The sequence below is a fragment of the Staurois parvus genome, unplaced genomic scaffold, assembly GCF_062004578.1.
Source record: "Staurois parvus isolate SC_StPar_1 unplaced genomic scaffold, SC_StPar_1.0 ptg000498l, whole genome shotgun sequence".
Classification (NCBI taxonomy): domain Eukaryota; kingdom Metazoa; phylum Chordata; class Amphibia; order Anura; family Ranidae; genus Staurois; species Staurois parvus.
In genome coordinates this window covers 6,409,545-6,428,701 of record NW_028318294.1, presented here as the reverse complement: position 1 = coordinate 6,428,701, position 19,157 = coordinate 6,409,545, and the positions used below count along the sequence as shown (strand labels likewise).

The 19,157-nt window shown below is 40.3% G+C and overlaps 1 protein-coding gene across 1 annotated transcript in view; it reads right to left on the bottom strand.

The window, feature by feature from the left end:
- The window catches only part of ADAMTS18 (ADAM metallopeptidase with thrombospondin type 1 motif 18), a 138,219-nt gene that overhangs the window by 23,155 nt on the left and 95,907 nt on the right, over positions 1–19,157 (bottom strand). The window contains exons 17-18 of the mRNA XM_089689821.1: positions 15,566–15,810; positions 1,657–1,795 (exon numbers count right to left, since the gene is read on the bottom strand). Coding sequence (XP_089545947.1) covers positions 1,657–1,795; positions 15,566–15,810 — 384 coding nt within the window. The remainder of the gene's footprint in view (positions 1–1,656; positions 1,796–15,565; positions 15,811–19,157) is intronic.

Genomic DNA, 19,157 nt, shown 5'->3' with positions numbered 1-19,157 from the left:
GTAGGCAACTTTAAAGAGGTGGAGATCTACCTGAACAACATGAAAGAAGTCAAAGATCACCAGGAACAAAGTCACATCTAATTCCCATACTGCCGTGTCCAAATCACATGCATTGCATGACAATCATGCGTTGCAATCAGGTGTTGAGGAGACAACATATCGCCTGCTCACCACCTGTCAAACACACTTAGATCACTTTTCAGAGGAGCAGCAGTGCCTGCTGCACTTGTGAATGAGCCCTTAGTTGCATTCAGCAATGGCACCCTTGGGGTGGTGATAAAACCCTGCTATTGAAACTCTCCCAATCCCTACCCCCTTTTGGCATCAGCCAAAGGTGTACACATGCCACAGCAGGAATTAAACCCCCTCTTGCTTTTGGTGGGCCCTGCCTGCCAGTCGCAACCCATTTATGTGTAGTGAATGTGCAAACTGACACTTGGGGGCTCTATGTATAAAATAGGCACACAGCCATCCACCCAGTAAATCTGTATTCGTTCTCTGTGAATCGGGCAAAAATAAATGTTCTTTAGGCTAGCTTCTCTTCTGAATGTTCTTTTATTATGTAGGTAAAATGCTACATAATGGCCACTAGATGGAGCTGAGAAGCATGTGAAATAAATCTGTCTATAAAGACAGATTTATTTCACATGCTTCTCAGCTCCATCTAGTGGCCATTATGTAGCATAAACAAGAGATGCAATGTTACAATTGTAGAGAATGCTAGAGGGAATAAGCAAATAGGTTTAATCAAACAATGAACTTTTTTTATGTCTCTTCCAACAGTGACCTCTGTCTAAGGATAGCAGCATTTTATTTAGCTCTTTGATTTACATTGGCTAAAATATTATCATAATACAGTCATGTCATAGTCATACACATTCCACAGCAGGAATTAAACCCCCTGTTGCTTTTGGTGGGAGCTACTGCCTGCCAGTTGCGAACCCATTCAAGTAAATGGGGCCACTCTGCAAGTGCCCCACAACTGCATGCTTCTGCGGGGTCCAAGGGGTTAAGACAGATGGTGAGAAAGCAACATAACGCTGCCTGCTTTAACCCCTTGTTTGCTGTACTGCACAAAGTTGCAGGGCACTTGCACAGAGGCTTCATTCACTTGAATGGGTCATGCTTGGCAGGGGCTACACCCACCAACCAAGACAGGGCCTATAACTCCTGCTGCAGCTGCGACATGTGTACACCCCTGGCCACTGCAGCAAAGGGGTGAGAAGTGGGGGTGGGGGTGGTAAAAATACATCTTACCTATAGGGTTTTACCATCCGTCAAACTGAAAATGTTATTGAACCCTTACTGTTCTGAGCCCCTTTAAGGATGCTTTCACACTGACGTGCTGGGGTTTACCGGCACCGTGGGTGCAGAGCAGTGCATCTGCGACTTCCCTGGGTTAGCTGCACTTTGCCATAGACTTCAACAGTATTATATCCTGCAGGTGTGGTGCACTTCTGAAAGCGCACCAAAACTCCTGCATTCAGGAGTAATTGCAATAGATGTAGTTTTAGTTGGAATTCATAATCAATGATGGAGGGTCACTTTGCTATTGTGGGTATAGTCGAATCTGCTAAGGTCTGTGTATACAGTTAAAGCCAAAAGCAAGTGAGAAATCAGCCATTTAAAAAAAATTTTAAAAATTGTTCAACTCACCACCGCCACAAGTGACAGAGCAATCGGTAAAGACAGGAACCCAGGAATAGCTTGTCTTCTTCACAAGGTTCTCTTCATTAAGAGAATATGGTAATGTATACTCCCATGTAAATCCTCCATTCTTTCCTTGATAAAGGATCTGAATAAAGAAATATATCCATGTTTTATGGGCAGTCTATAATAATAATTTTATCAATGTCAGGATTTTTCCCCTGTAACTCTTAGTCCAGTGGTCTCCAAACTGTGGCCCTTTGCTTGCTTTTATCTGGCCCTTGGTGCACTATTCCACCAAGTGGCACCAAACATGGGAACCATTCCCCCTACAGACACCATCAACTATTTTTCCTATTGATACCAACATTAGGGCACTATTTCTCCCATTAAAACCAATGATGGGGCACTGATGCAGGGCCTTTTCTACTCCCACTGGCTAAAGTCAGGGCACCCTAAAGTCAGAAGGAGAGTAAACTGGCCCTTTGCTTAGAAAGTTTGGAGACCCCTGGTTTAGCCTATTCCAGTTAGGAAAAACACACATCTGTCCCCCACATAGTTTTAGAGATACAAATTTCTTACATAAGATACTCAATGGTCATTGGTCACTTTAGACTGACGTACTTGTAAAAAACAACTCAGATGGTCAATATCTGTTCAGAGATCCTATGTACTGTATTATTATTATTTAATGGACAACTGCAGTTTTGTTTTAAAAATAATATTGTAATGGGCCTAATACACTTGTTAACACAGCTAAAATTACTAAAATCAACCAAAATGGTGGCCACTTACATCATCACTAACTGACTCCTCAGGCTCTTGTGAAGGAACAAGTACACAGAAAGTACCCTCCTGTGCTCTACAAGTTCAATTATTCAATGCACCTAAGGAAAGTCCCTCCTGCCCTTTTCTCTCTGTTTGTCCTGCCCATCTGTTAGCCTATTTAGTTGGCTCAGTATGAGGCTTTAAAAAGAAAGAGAAAGTCTGAAAGAAAACAGTTTCTGCTCTTTTTTTTTTAAATACCTCAAGTACTAGAACGCAGCTGGATCCCCTGCATCAGACATCCTCTTAATTGTCTTCTTATTTTTACCTAAGATTACATCATTTGACCTGGCCACATCCTCAGTAGTTCCTTCCAGGAGTGTGGGGGATTCTCTTATCTCTTATATTATCGGGGATTACCCCCGGCAAAGGCACCTGTCGCCTACCACTGCATATTTTGTATTATTTGTTGAACTTTGTGTACATATCGTTGCACCTTGCCATGGTTGTTTATTGTGCCTATTTCATGTACTCCTCGCAAGGCTCATTGGCATTTCAAATGTGACTTAAGCATTTTGTAAGCTGTTGCAGTTTAACCACTTCAAGTCCGGACACTTTCACCCCCTTCCTGTCCAGGCCAATTTTCAGCTTTCAGTGCTATCACACTTTGAATGACAATTGCGCTGTCAGGCAACACTGTACCCATATGAAGTTTTTAGCATTTTTTGAGACAGATAAAACTTTATTTTGGTGGTATTTATTCACCACTAGGATTTTTAGTTTTTTACTACAAAAATTAAAAAGTCCAAACATTTTGAAAAAAAGTGTTTTTCTTATAAAACGTTGCTAATAAATAATCTTTCTTCATAAATCTTGGCCAAAATGTATTCAGCTATCTTTTTAGTTAAAAAAAATAGCCCAAATTAGTTTATAACCAAAAATTATAATTTTTCAAAAATTATTTTTACATTTTTATATTATTATTTATGGGTTTTTTTAAGATACCATCACCCGAGCAGTACAGTGTCACCATAGTGACACTGTACTACTTGGGGGGTAATGAAGATTTTTCTTTCTCTTTTTACAATGATTGCTTTTACACCCATAAAGGCTGTAAAAGCAATCATTTCTCCTTCTTTCTGGCTGCATTCTTGCAGCCATTGAAAAATACTGTGAGAGCTGTGCACACAGGCAGTGAATGCGAGGGCCATTTATAAACAGCCACCCGCTTCGGCACTGCTCCCGTCCTGCCGTTTATGTACATGGGCCGGACAGGAACTGGTTAAGCAAAGTCTATGTTTTATTGTATCTGTTGCACACCATTAAAGGAAAAAAAAAAAACCTCAAGTGTTTTATGAATGTAGAGTCAAGGGTGCTTCCTTTAATAAATGTGTATTTGTTCAAAAAGAGTCTTAATGGCTCTTCAAAAGTAATCAGGTCTAATGGTTCAATAAACAAAATTAAAATATTGCTCATACACCTGTACTAGAAAACTACTATGATCCTGATATAATGTTTAAAAAATATGTCAAAGCTATACAGGAAAACTATGCAAAAAAATATATATATATATATATATATATTTATATATATATATATATATATATATATATATGTGTATGGGACAAAGCCTCTGTTTCTATATACATTTTTTATTTTCCTATGCATATTCTTGGGTTTGTGCTAATCCTTTAGCACAGGTGTATGAAAAAGTGAAACAAAACAAATATAAAAATAAAAAATAATTAACTATCATAAATATCATCTGAGGCTGTGGACAGTTACTCTGTATTGCTCTTGTTTAGGAAGTAACAGAAATCCCAATGGAGCTCGCTGAGGCAGCCTAAGGCTTCGAACGAGGCCAAAATTGTATGCTTACATCTTTTTATGATTGGGAAAATGAAATAAAACCTGTTTAATTAACCCAAGTGGGATTGCAGGAATGTAAAAATGTGTCTGATGGACAGTAAAAAGCTTTCATATGCAATGCTGCAGGAAAAAAAAAGATCTATTAATTCGATGTTTATGTCAAGGTCACCAACACAGTGGTAAAGGAATTACATTTCACGATTTTCTCTTCTAAACATGAACATTGTTTCTTTTTTGTGTTTGTATTTATGATAATAGGAAAGTATTTTGATAGGCACACCCCCAGGATTAGCATACATTATCTAAGGATAAGGATGAAAACATTAGATTTTTGGGAAAATGTAGACTGAGAGGTGTGTCCTGGCCTGGTGTGTAGATGAAGCATCTCTTGAGGATGAGGTGGAATAACTCAAGAAGTTTAGAAGGCCAATTGCCTTAGGCCACAAAAAGGGAGGAACTACAGATCATGGGGCCCCATAGCAAAATCTTGATGGGGCCTCCCGACAACTTCTCTCTATGGCACTTGAAACAGAGAGAAGTTGCCAGAAGAAGTTGACATGAACAGCAGATGAAGAGCAGTCAGCATAGTCAGTACATTACTAGGGACCAGTGCAGGGGTTAGAAATTGCCAGGCAGGGAATTCACTTTAAACTTTAATTTTACACTTTCCTCAGTAGTTCATCAATAGTTTTGATAGTGAAGTGTAAGTTCACCTTTTCAGAAAAGGTACATTACAGCAGGGACATATATATATATATATATATATATATATATATATAAATATATATGTGGTGCATACTAGCACATGGGCTTTAGTCATGTCATATCTGATTCTGGGTGACCTTTAATTATAACTACCATTTCCAGAAGAAGAAATGAGACTCCAAGGTGGCAGGATTGGAGCTAGGATCTGCGGATTTTATGGCTGGAGTCCCCAAATCATTCAATAATCTAGCCATAGCTTAAGTAATACTTTTGGGTCGACCGATCTTTTGAGAAATTTAAAATAAGCGCAGGGGCGGACTGAAAACTCATGGAGCCCCAGGCATGGGGCCCCTGTGTCCTTGCCCAAACTCAGAAAAGCCTATGAAAAAGGTAACAGGCAGGGGTGGACTGACAACTCATGTGGCCCCCGGGCAATAGGGGATCATGGGGCCCCTGTGTCCTTGCCCAAACTCAAAAAAGCCTATGAAAAAGGTACCAGGGGCATCTCATGGGGCCCCCTACTGACTCCGGGCAGTGCCCGAGTTTCCTAATGGTCAGTCCGCCCCTGGTACCGGGGGCATCTCATGGGGCCCCCTACTGACCCCGGGCCCTCGGGCAGTGCCCGAGTTTCCAAATGGTCAGTCCGCCCCTGACTAAGCGTACAGTTGTAAGGGCTTGTTCCCACCAGGTGCAGTGCAGGAACAGATGCAATATTGTGCTTTTTTCCCAAACTGCACAAAAACTAGCTGCTTTTTGCAGACGTGCTCAGGTGCCACCCTACACATCTAGTAATGCAGTACCATACATTTTGGTGCCTGCACTATTTTTAAGTGTTTCACGTGCATAGGGCAGCCCACTGTAATTACTGGGCTGGCCTAAAGCGCAATACATGGGAATGCGCAACAGCTGGTGTGATTAAGCCCTACGGCCCTGTTTACCTCTCGCGATCTGGGATCATGGGATGAAATCGCTGCTATTCTGCCCACAATCCTAAATCATGGCAGAATGAGTGACGCACATGTTGGTGCTATTATTCCTTAAAAGCGATTCTGCTGCGATCTTTGAACAACACAATTGCATGGTGCAATTGCAAAACACGAGTTTTAAAAACATGCCATGCATGTCATCCAAAAAAGGAGCATGCTTGTTCCCGCTACGCAAAAGTGTGAATGCAGCCCAAATCACATATGAAATGTGAATAACTTTTGACTTGACAATCTAAGCAATCTGTAATTTGCTACAACTAAACACATACTCAAGAAGAATGGTGAAATTTGCTAATCAGAAACTACGGTAAAAAATTCTATTTTTAAAGCTGAAGGGAAATATTTCCAGCAGCAGTTTTAACATTTTCTAAATAATAAATGAAGCTATTTTCTAACAACTCCACATTAAAAGTCTGGATGCAGAGCCAGTAATTTAAACCCTTCAAGTTGGAAGGACCTCCGGGGCTACAGCCTACTTATCTGGCTTGAATCCAGGACCTACTCAGCCAAGTGGAAATAAGTTTTAGATTTAAAAGTTGGTGAAGGAGCTCATAAAGAACGCCCAGGCTCAGAATAGAGTTTTTAGGTCTACCGCTGACAAATGCGCCACCTGACTTTAAAGACACAGCTCTCGGCAAGCCTGACCACAGGGCAAAGACTCATAAAATTTACAGTTAGTTCATTTCAAGACCACAGACTCCAAGCCTAGGATTTGCCAGAGTCACTAAAATTAACCATAACGTTTGGTTATTCAAGCAGTGGCAAACCTAATTCTCTCTATTGTGTAAACTATTGTCCCTAAGGCTTCGAAAATAAATGCTGCATTGTAGATGAGGGCATAAGGGGGCAGTAAACCGAAATATATACATTCCGTTTGTTAAAAGGAATGTAAAATTATGTTAAATATTTAAAGGGATAAGCCGGATCTAAATAATTTTATCAATATCTGACAATGTTTATTAAAAAAATGTTTTAATTACTTTATATAGTTACATAGGGCCAGATGTATTTGCTTATTAAGTGATCTTGCATGGAAAGACCACTTACTGTTATCTCACATATATATTCTTATTATTATAGCCAAATTTACCACCCTAACTCCTCCCACAGTTTTTAGACTACATAGACAGTAATATACCGAAACGTGCGGATTGTTCTCGATTGGTGTGCTATTACTTTGTGGAACGTTTTGCCGAATGGTTCACAAAATATCTGCGTTTTTGTGGGGAAATTGGTCCCATAGGAATGAATGACGGAATGTTAAAACTAGAGTGGGAGCTGACAAAAGCTAGAGTGTGAGCTGAAAAATCAGGACATGATTTCTAAACTGCCATCACTCCCTCATTTTCAAGCTCACCTACACAAATCGTCTATAAAAACGTTCAGCTATCCCTGCTGCCACTAAAAATGTCCACGGCTAAGCCATAGTCCTGATAGTTTTCACAATATGACCATTTGTTTGCAACTCATTCATTGAAACTCCACTTTAGCCACCTCAAATTTGAAGGGCAAATTCTAAACTGCAACTGTGCCTTCATTTTTAATATTTCAGAGACATACTATGCATCAAAATGTAGGTCTGGGTCTTGTGATTCTCACAATATAAAGCTCTTCTGCGTAGGATTTATAATTTGTAAACTATAACCGTTTGAAGATGGCAACCGCCAGTGAAGTGAGCAAGTTGGAGCAGTTTGTTTTTAACCGCTCTTCTCTGCCCTTGCTGCAGAGTGAGTTGCCATAGGAACCCAGGTGTGTGAGCAGGCAGCAGAGTGACAAAAGCTAGAGTGTGAGCTGAAAAATCAGGACATGATTCTAAACTGCCATCACTCCATCATTTTCAAGCCCACCTACACAAATCTTATATCAAAACGTTCAGCTATCCCTGCTGCCACTACAAATGTCCACGGCTAAGCCATAGTCCTGATAGTTTTCACAATATGACCATGGTTGAGGCAAGAACACTTCACACAATTTCCCCCAGAAATTGTAGCTTTTCTAGTTATACATACAGTTTCTGTTTCTTGCTTTGCAGCGCTACACTGTGGTTATGCTTTACCGCTCTCATTCTCTAATTCAAACCTATGAGTCAGCTGACTCATTGAAAAGAGTGCATTTTTTATGCGGTTTATATAATAAAAAAGTGTACCGCCCCATTTTTTATAGCGATGAAATCAAAATGTGAATGTATATGCGCCAAAAAAAATCTATTGTATCTCAACAATTTAAAAAAAAAAAAAAAGATAAAAGCACTGAAACACCGAGAGATCCCTTTTGTGGTTAATTAAAAAATTTCCATATTTCATTTAAAGGAGAAGTATGACCAAAGCTGTCAGCTGACCCTCAGTATGGGAAAAGAAGGCAGGTGCTGCTGACAATGAAAGTGCCATTTTGCTACTCTAAACAAAAACCAAAATATATAAAGTCAGCACTCCCTACTAGTGTAAAAATAAGCAGCTTGCAAATACAGGTAAATATACGGCACCCTTCACATGAACTCTAATAAAAATTGCAGTGCTACAAGGTCACATTAATAGTCCAAAAATGACAGTCCCATCAACTTAATATATCAAAAATTTGTTTGTAGTCCCTCTGTGCAATATATGTGTTGTACTCGATTTCCTCCAATAAAAATCAGGCTATCCATCCCTGGAAATCATAAGAATGACCAACTCACCACAAATATATGCTGCCCTGATATAAAGTGCAGCAACAGCATTTAAATTAATCATCACAAGACCATCCATCGTGTGGCTCCTGGGGGACTGATCCACTCCTTCTTCCTTTGCAGTATGAGACTTGTATCAATGTGACACCAAGAACAAATACAATTATATAGTGTAGTACTCTTATGTGTCTCATGAAACCCCTGAGGATGCACATTTGTGGGAAATGCGTTGGGTTTATTGTAAGGTGAGGTATTGCGCCACCACATCAGATTCCAGAGTGGCGGTGTGAAGTGTAAGGCAGAACGACTGTTTTTATTATTGATTTAATGTGACTTCACTATGCTACTACGTGTTTGGTTTGTAATAAATATTACACTATAGGGTGTTTTATTTTGGTTGCCTTGTGGTGGTGTTTGATGAGCAGAGTGGAACAGTGTCCCTTATGGAGATTATGGTGATTAAAGTTGATGGGAGAGAAGATTGATGCTAGCGCTCCAATTTGTTCTATTTTGTATTTCTATGTAATTTTTCGACTAATAATGGTGCTGCAATTTTATTAAGACTTTGCTACTTTACTACCCCTTGTGGGAGCCCAGTTGGGATTCCCATGGGTATGCACTAATACTGTTGAATGGACCTATGGACTAAAAGACCCTCTTAGCAAATTAAGGTATTACTAGCTTTTGGGACTTAACCTCCCTAGCGGTCTCATTATGTCCATATTTCTGTGCTCAAAGTGGTAAATTTTTTTGCATGGAAATATGTATTTTTTTTATTGTAGGCCTGTAATTTTTAGGAATAACTCACCGAAATCTGTCCGAACAAGAGTCTAGTAAACATCCCGGGTAGGATAACATTTGAAACACGAAATCATAAATTATAATTTAATAAATAATCATAAATAATAATAATATAAGAATAATAAATGTAATTCAATAATATAATCAAACCGAAAACACTTAAATTTTGAAATATAGCGCCAAGTTCGCACACCACTGAGCAAAGTCGCAAAATCGTTTTCAGTGTCTGATGACGACTTTCCCCACGAATCATTATCACTCAATTCTGCAAGTTGTTCTGATTTACTATCGCTGTTCTCTAGCTGGTCTAAAACCGCTTTTGACCAAAAGGGACGCTTTTTGGACGCCATGGACGTTTCTCAGTTTCCAGGCAGAAAGAACAGTAAAAATGCAGACAGGGCACAGGACAAAGCACTCGGGACAAAATGTATTTGACATGGTTTGATACAGTAATGTTTTACTATGTGATTTTAGTGTATTTAGTGAATGTCATTTTTTGTCATTTTCAAATTTCCCACCGCTCCGTCCCCCGTACGTCCCGACGTCGCAGGGGACGGAACCCAGATGACAGATGCCGGCATCCTCCAGAGGACATTGCCGGGGACACTGCAGGAGGGACATCATGGGAGCGCAGGACAAGGTAAGTGATACAGGGATCCTGGAGAAACGCTGCAAGGTATTCCCGAGTGTAGTTCGGGGTTACCGCTTGTGGTACTGAAACTTTACCCCGAGCTACATTCAGGAATACCGCCAGGGGGGTTAAGGGAGCAAAAGGGACACCATTAAAGGACACTTAGAGGATTTTGTACAGGAATGTGTATGGAAGATGTCTCTGAGAACTGTTCATTTGTTATATTTAAATACTTCAGTAAAAGAACTTTGTTGTTATTCAATTTGCCTAGTCTGAAGTCACTAAAGGGGTGCATGCATAGCATATCCAAGGAACAGGGTTTGAAAGAGAACAGATATTAATAGTGAATATACAGCACAGAGCTCTAACAAACAGAGAAGCTATCCAGAGGAAACTATATTGCCGTTGCTAATGGCTAGTGTGCATATACAGCCAGCCAGTCAGGAAGCGGGTGAAATGGCAAGGCTGACAGAGGCCCTGTAGTGAAAGAGGTAGGTAATTAGGCTACTTTCCTAGCCACTGGTTTCACACATACTGGGAGCAACCTTGTGGCATGGGGTACCCTAGTGACATAGCCTGAGAGTCACGGAGGATGTAGTGAGGCCTGGGAAAAGAAAAAGCATGGGAGATGTACTAGTGAGCTTCCTAGTATCCAACTGAAACATCAATGTCACTAGGAGTGAGGTGACAGGTTACTGGGCTGGTGGAGTCCGATACAGACTCTGCCATACAGGCTTAGAAATGCTGCAAAACTGATCCTCCTCTTCTCCTGGCCCCTCCCTCCTGCCAAGTGCCTCCACAGCAAGCAGCTTGATATCGGGGTCCCAAGCAGGTTCGCTCCTGAGTCACTGCTCTGGGTGTCCTTTAACAAGTAGCCGTGGCCTAAACCCGACCCCTGATATCTCATTGGCTCATTGGCAGTGATTGACAGTAGCAGGAGCCAATGAGGAGGGAGAGACCAAGACAGCCAACACTCTTGTGCACATTGTTGGATTACAATAAAAAAATTCCTCCTGCGCTGATATGGACCCCAAACCCTACCCTACAGCTGCTAACACTCAAACTGATACCAAAACAGTGCAATAAATAATATAAAATAGTGTAGCGCTACTATACTAAATCACCATAAATATTATTTCATGGGTAAATCAAGCCTTAATGTGATTAGTGATATTGAAAACATAAATAAATGTGACACATCGTAAAGTGACAGGGTCATCTTGGTGCCCTAAACAAGTGCCAACAAATAACTCAACAATAAAAATGCAAAAATATATATTGTGATAGTGCCACTTCAAATCTCACAAATGAATCAAAATAAGTCCAATAATTGAATACATAAGTGATGCAACATACACATGCAATGTGCAATTAGTGCTCAATCGTGTGAGTGCCAATACACTTTTCCACTCCAGCTGCAGTGCCTCCTCACCTCCTTTCTGCGACCCCTAAGGACCAGAAAGCCTTCAGGATCACCCTGGATCCTCAACAATCCCGGCTGTTAAATCTCCTTTCCAGGTAGTTCTCCTATTAAGCCTCCTCCAAACTTTCTCCTCTGTGACCTTTAGGGCCCTCCAGGCAGGTATTCTGTGAAATCTCACTCACATATTAGTGAGCAAAAAAGAGATCCTCCATAGTGTAGTAAATCAAGCTTGCAGTTCTTTTATTTGAATTAGGAAGTAACTCACATTTTAATACAGCCTCTTTCCTCTCCTCTGTATGGGTAAACTGCATTCATGTGGTACTTCCTAGGAGTTTTCAAGATGGCGTCCCATACCGGAAGTGCGTCACTTCAAAACCGGAAGCTGTGTATCAGCGTTTTGGAGGAGGCTTAATAGGAAAACAGCCTGGGAAGGAGATTTACCAGCCGGGATTGTTAAGGATCCAGGGTGATCCTGAAGGCTTTCTGGCCCTTAGGGGTCGCAGAAAGGAGGTGAGGAGGCACTGCAGCTGGAGTGGAAAAGTGTGTTGGCACTCACACGATTGAGCACCAATTGCACATTGCATGTGTATGTTGCATCACTTATGTATTCAATTATTGGATTTATTTTGATTCATTTATGAGATTTGAAGTGGCACTATCACAATATGTATTTTTGCATTTTTATTGTCGAGTTATTTGTTGGCACTTGTTTAGGGCACCAAGATGACCCTGTCACTTTACGATGTGTCACATTTATTTATGTTTTCAATATCACTAATCACATTAAGGCTTGATTTGCCCATGAAATAATATTTACGGTGATTTAGTATAGTAGCGCTACACTATTTTATATTACACATTGTTGGATTGAGATGGGGCTCAGGTAAGTATTCGGGGGTCTGGGAGAGGCTGCTGCACACTGAAGGTTTTTTTAGAATGCGTGAAATTAAAAATCCTTGAGCTTTTACAATCATTTTAAGTGAGAGAAGAAATCTATAGGGCAATAAGAAACTTTGTCCATCGTGAACGATGTAGAGTGGTACAGAAGTTGGCCATGGGTTACATAGAGTTAACTGTGTTCTCATGGAGGAGCCTCACGTTATGGTTGGCGTGTCAAATTGACTTTACATCAGTGTAAAAGTCTGCCTTAGCTCGCCTCTGGGGGAACTAGCGAGCACAAGCTCTGGGTCCCAAACTTGGGACAGTAAGCCCCGCCCACAGGCTGGAAAGAAAAGTGAGTTTGTGCTGCTGAGATGCAAAGCGCCGGGTTACTTAGTTATTTAGCACAGGGCTACTGGCATTGCTGCCTAATTCCATTGCGTTTCATTTAATCACTTCTGTGGCCACTGAGAGTTTTGACCAAAGGAGAGGATTAAACACATCAGAGTTCTATTGAAAGCTTGCATACATCAGTGAGAAGCTGTTAACAACACAACTCATTCATTAAACATTTCCCTAGTGGGACTCGGTCAGGCCAGATTCTAATTAAGTGTTTATATAAGGTCAGATCCTTCTGGCTTGTTGTGCTTGGAACTTTGATCAAAATCAAACCACACATCGTCCTAACCAGCTTGACTAAAGATATCTTGTACTTGACGCAGTGACTCACATTTGCAACATGTACGGCTCACCTTTCAAGGATCTCATAACCAATGTGTTCTTAACCTCAAATTAATAGCATGGCTAACTGTATTTTTAGTCATGAACATGCCGATTATGACCACTAGAGAATGGCGTATCACAAACAGGCATAGACTTCGGAAATTCTCCTATTGGTTGAAGATTCTTGCTGCGTTATATATACTTAATATTACACCCTTTGTACAGGCACCACATGCCAACCTATTTAAAATTATGTTCAGCAGCTCTTGTGATTTACACATTTGACACATTTTATAGCTAGAAAGTGATACCACTACTTAGAGCCAGTAGCAATCCAACTTCTGGTGCATTTCCATGTCTGCACCCTACTTGGAATACGAATAAACATCAGCAGATTTATGAGTTCCTCCCTATTCTATCTCCTCCTGCAAGCTCTGGCTCCCTGTATCCTCTGGCACCTGAAACATGTTAGGATAACAGCAATTTATAGTGCAGCAGAGCCTGTTTACCTTGTAATGTAATGTAATCAGGGGTGGACTGACCATTTGGAAACTCGGGCACTGCCCGAGGTCCCGGGGTCAGTAGGGGGCCCCATGAGATGCCCCTGGTACCTTTTTCATAGGTTTGTTTGAGTTTGGGCAAGGACACATGGACCCCATGATCCCCTATTGCCCGGGGGCCCCATGAGTTGTCAGTCCGCCCCTAAATGTAATAAAATGTATGCGCGTACTAACGCATAACAATGGACTGCTTAGGTTTGAACATGTTATAAATGTTTGTCTCCTCTCACGTGCGTGAACTTCATGCAATTTCTGGTGCAGGGGGTTATGTTAAGGTAACACACCATATTTCAGGTAACTGAGCTTGCAGTTTAAAATACAAAAATACATTTAATAAGTTCTGCTTTGGAGTCACATTGCTCCATGAAGGCATTTGTATGACTTATGTACCTCTAAAGACATTTCTGAGTTCCACCATAATTTCAGGCATTACTAAATGTCAAACACAGTCTCTAGGAGAGTACCCCTCTTCCTTTCCCTTTTTCTAATCATGTTTTGATGATGATGTAGGTGTGCAGAACACCACATGAGCTGGGTGGATGTGCTTGAGCATTGTCCACCACAATGGAAGACTACTGGAGTCATAAGCAAAGCAGGAGCACACTGTAACATTTCCAGCTCAACTCCAAGAGAACAGGTTCACGTTAAGGCTTGAGATGCAGAAGTGAACACAAGTTACCTACTCAGGGCTGCAAAGCTTCTTCTTGGCATTGCTGTAGGGCACCAATCCGCTCAATTTTGTAAGCAATGCAATAAAACTTTTTGCTCACCTCTTTATTATTTAGGAGAGGTATTCCCAAGCACACCTACTATAGATTATTTTCCTTCTCACAAACCTCAAATTTAAATAGAAGCACAGACTTAGGAAATAGTCCTACTGCACAAGTGAGGAGTTCTATGAAACCTTGCTACAGTGAATTACATGGAAATCATATGTGGCTGAAGGTGTGTGTAGGCAGGGTATGTTACAATATGGGGACACAGCAGCTGTATGAACACAGCCACAGGTCTTAATTTGACAGGTGCATGGATGCAGGTGTATAGCCCCGAACACAGAGAGTGTGTATTTGGGGCCACTCACCCACACCTACACACCTGTCATGTTAAGACCTGCGGTTGCATCCACATACTCTATAGGTAAAGATCGCACTGGTAGAACTAAAGGAAGCAGGTGTCCCAATACTTTTGGCAATATACTGTATAATATATATATATATATATATATATATATACACACATACACACAGTATATGTACACACACACAGTATATGTAGGTTGCATCTTCACAGAGTAACAGGTGGCACTAGCCACAAAATCGGCTCATTCATGCTGTATGGACCAGAAAACCCATGTGAATGGGCCCTTATTTTTTTTTATTATTTTCTTTTTTCTATTTTCTATTTTAATTTCTTTTAACTTTTTGTACATTTTTTTAATAATTTTTTACAGCTGTTCTTATTATTTTAATATTTTTTTAAATATTTTGGTGAAATATTAGGGGTCTAAACAGACCCCTGATGTCTCACTTTTGAGATAGGGGAAGAGGATGGTGCACTGGGAGGACGATCGGCATGTATGGCTATCTCTGCAGGAGCTGAAAGCCGGTTAGAAGGAAAAGAGGAGAAGCTACAGAGAGAGCCATACAGGGGATCAGTTCTTGTAACTGTCCCCTCGCTACGCCGATGACCCTTCCTGCCCACATCTAATTCCCTCTGCTACCTGGGCCCCCCTGCTGACCCAAGCCACAAACAAGAGGACCAGTAGTCCTGAATCTAAATGATAACGGTAATTGTTATATCCTTCATCAGTTCTGAACTATTAGATGGAACACCTGGGGAGAGCTAAGAAACCTAATAGCATGTTTCAGGTGTCATTTAAAATGTATATTGACATTAAATTTAAAATCTTACTTCCAAAACCAGTGTTTCATTTGTCGGTCCAGGTGCATAAAGGCTCTCGGTCTGCTGAAAAGGTCTTTGGTAGTTGAAAACAGTCCCAGCAAATGAGAACTTCCCAGGCCAGTCGATGGTCCAGTCTCCAGTTAAATAATACTTCTTGTTTAGGTTTTTTACAGAGAGGTAGCTGGTTGAGACTTCAATCTCCTGAAAATGGATACTTCTGGCACCTGCCGGTATTGTCACCACTGTGTAGTAATCTGAATAACAATAAGGATTGATGAGTATGCTTTTTGTTTATTTCTTGAATGCATGTACTAAATCAAGAGCATAAAAGTCAAGGCCAGTGGTAAGCAGTACATATAGACTTTCTACACCAGGGTTTCTCAACCAGAGTTCCATTGAAACTTAGGGTTCCTCCAGAGGTTCTTTGAGCAATAAGCAATTTCTGCCTCTCAGATAAGTTCCCACTGACACCATTGATCTTTTTAGCTATCTGTAAGGGGTAATTCTTCCCAATGACCACAAGTGTAAGGAGCATTCTTCTCACTATTATACTAATGTATCGTGTTGTAGATACAGTCATTTTTAGCAAGATTTCCCCGAGACCAGAAAGTTATTTCAAGGGTTCCTTCTGTTGAAAAGTTTGAGAATCACTGGTCTACGCATTAAACCAGTAGCTTGATAAAATTATTTAGATAAAACAAGTGAATTTAATCAATATCGATCCAAATGCTGTCATCAGCACACAAAGGGTACCTTTGGCTCTTCAACCTACATAGCAAGCAGGAAAAAGCCTAGTAATCGCACACCATCCTAGGGATGCACTGTACATGCATCACCTCTGGACAGCCAGTGGTAAGCAGTACACATAGGTTGGCTATATACATATTTATCCAATCTTACAATAATAAGATCATTTTTATAATCCAGCTGAATCTATACATTATTGAAACAAACATATCATCATTTGGATGACTTCAAAAAATTTTGTAATGTAGGAAGCAATCAACTGATTTTCAAGAGATTGCTTTCAGATTGTGCCTACTCTTTTCAGAAACCCTTCACTTTGAAAGTGACTAGATTGATACAGGTCAAATTACCATTACTGTTGCCATAATTATTTCTTTTAGATATTAATTTAATAAAAAAAATCAGATAAAAGGGTCAATCACATGAAAAATCAATGGATTGTCTGGGATTATTGAGCTGTTTCCCATCTGCTGTGTGGAAAGGTAAAGGGCCATAGGAACCTCATGTGCTTCTGTGAGCATTGGGCAGAGATTGTTCTGGACCTATTTTCAGCATACTTCCTTTTCTGTTCTTTTGTAAAATCTTCTGTGGCCTGTTTAAGTTCAGATGTCAACAAGAATAAACTAGGGATCTACTCTTTGCAACACACTACACAATGCAAATGCTATAAGGGGTCCAAAGGATCTCAGTGGGTAAGAGATCCTACAAAGCAAATTGTGAGTTTGGAATGTGAGAATGCCAGGGGTGTGATTCACATGTCTTTACAATTTAGCTCAGCTTCTGAAGTTGAAGGTCTGCTTTAACCTTCCAAGGAGTTAGTAAAAGATATGCTGTGCCAATGCCAGCCCCTGTCATTGACATCTTTGTCAAGTTGAAAAAAAGGCCACACTACAGAGAGAAATATGTTGGCAGCCATTTTCCTTACAGCTTAAAGTGTATGTACAGTCCAAACTCTTTTTTTTGGGCATTTGGGCAAGAGAGAGAAAAGAATCAGACCACTGAGAGCGTTCTTATTTTTTGCTTTGTCCTTCGTGGGCAAATTTACCTTCTTTATTTGTCCTGGTGATCTCTGAAATTAAAGGGAAATACAACATTTTAGAACGGTCACCAGCACAGGTGAGGGAAAATCTCGCACTGAGGATACTGGTTTTTGTGACAACATACTAAGAGGGGAATTTCCATCCCATTTATTAAATATTTATTCCCTCTTCCTGCTGCATCTTCAGAAGAGGAAATGAAGAGAAATCTCCCCAGGAGGACAAAGACAGCAAAAATAAACTGACAAGGGTTTGAACACTTCCCTACTATATTTTTTATTAATGTTTCAACTATACATATATTTTACCTCCACGCAAACAGCTACAATTGTGTTCAAAATAATAGCAGTCAGACATCACTAACCTGATCAATCACTGTTTTTGGTAGAAATTATATTTCTACATGGCAAATAATTTACTAGCAGGTGTAGTAGAGTAATAGAAATCCAACAGACCCAACAGTCATGACATGCATGCTGCTGATTCTGTGTAATTGAATCACTAATTGGAAGGGGCATGTTCAAAATAATAGCAGTGTGGAGTTCTATTAGTGAGGTCATTCATTCTTTGAAAAACAGGTGGCAATTATTGCCCTTATTTAAGGAAGGAAGGCAGCAAATGTTGTACATGCTGGTTACAGTGCATTTCTTTCTGAAATTCTGAGGAAAATGGGTCGTTCCAGACATTGTTCAGAAGAAAAACGTACCTTGATTAAAAAGTTGATTGGAGAGGCGAAAACATATAAAGAAGTGCAGAAAATGATAGGCTGCTCAGCTAAAATGATCGCAAATGCTTTAAAATGGCAACCAAAACCTGAAAGACGTGGAAGAAAGCGAAAAACTACCATTCGAATGGATAGAAAAATAGCCAAAATGGCAAGGACTCAGCCAACAATCAGCTCCAGGAATATCAAAGAAGGTCTAAAGTTACCTGTGAGTACTGTTACAATTAGAAGACGCCTATGTGAAGCCAAGCTATCTGCAAGAAGCCCCCGCAAAGTCCCACTGTTGAAAAAAAGAAGTGCTGAAGAGGTTACAATTTGCCAAAGAGCACATTGACTGGCCTAAAGAGAAATGGCGCAACATTTTGTGGACTGATGAAAGTAAGATTGTTCTTTTTGGGTCTAGTGGCCGGAGACAGTTTGTCAGACGACCCCCAAACACTGAATTCAAGCCACAGTATACTTTGAAGACAGTGAAGCATGGTTGCGCAAGCATCATGATATGGGGATGTTTCTCATACTACGGTGTTGGGCCTATTTATCGCATACCAGGGATCATGGATCAGTTTGAATACATCAGAATACTTGAAGAGGTCATGCTGCCTTATGCTGAAGAGCAAATGCCCTTGAAATGGGTGTTCCAACAAGACAACGACCCCAAACACACCAGTAAACGTGCAACATCTTGGTTCCAGACCAACAAGATTGACGTTATGGAGTGGCCAGCCCAATCCCCGAATCTTAATCCAATAGAAAACTTGTGGGGTGACATCAAAAATGCAGTTTCTGAGGCAAAACCAAGAAATAGAGAAGAACTGTGGAATGTAGTCCAATCATCCTGGGCTGGAATACCTGTTCACAGGTGCCAGAAGTTGGTTGACTCCATGCAACACAGATGTAAAGCAGTTCTCAGAAACAGTTCTTATACAACGAAATATTAATTAAGTGATTCAAAGGAAAGCAAAATCTTCAAACATTTTTCAGTTTATATAGTGAATGTTTGAGTTTGTAAAGAAGAATACAAACACTGCTATTTTTTTGAACAGTCTAATATTCACTTTTCTTCAATTTTTTTAGAGGAACAACACAAATTTGA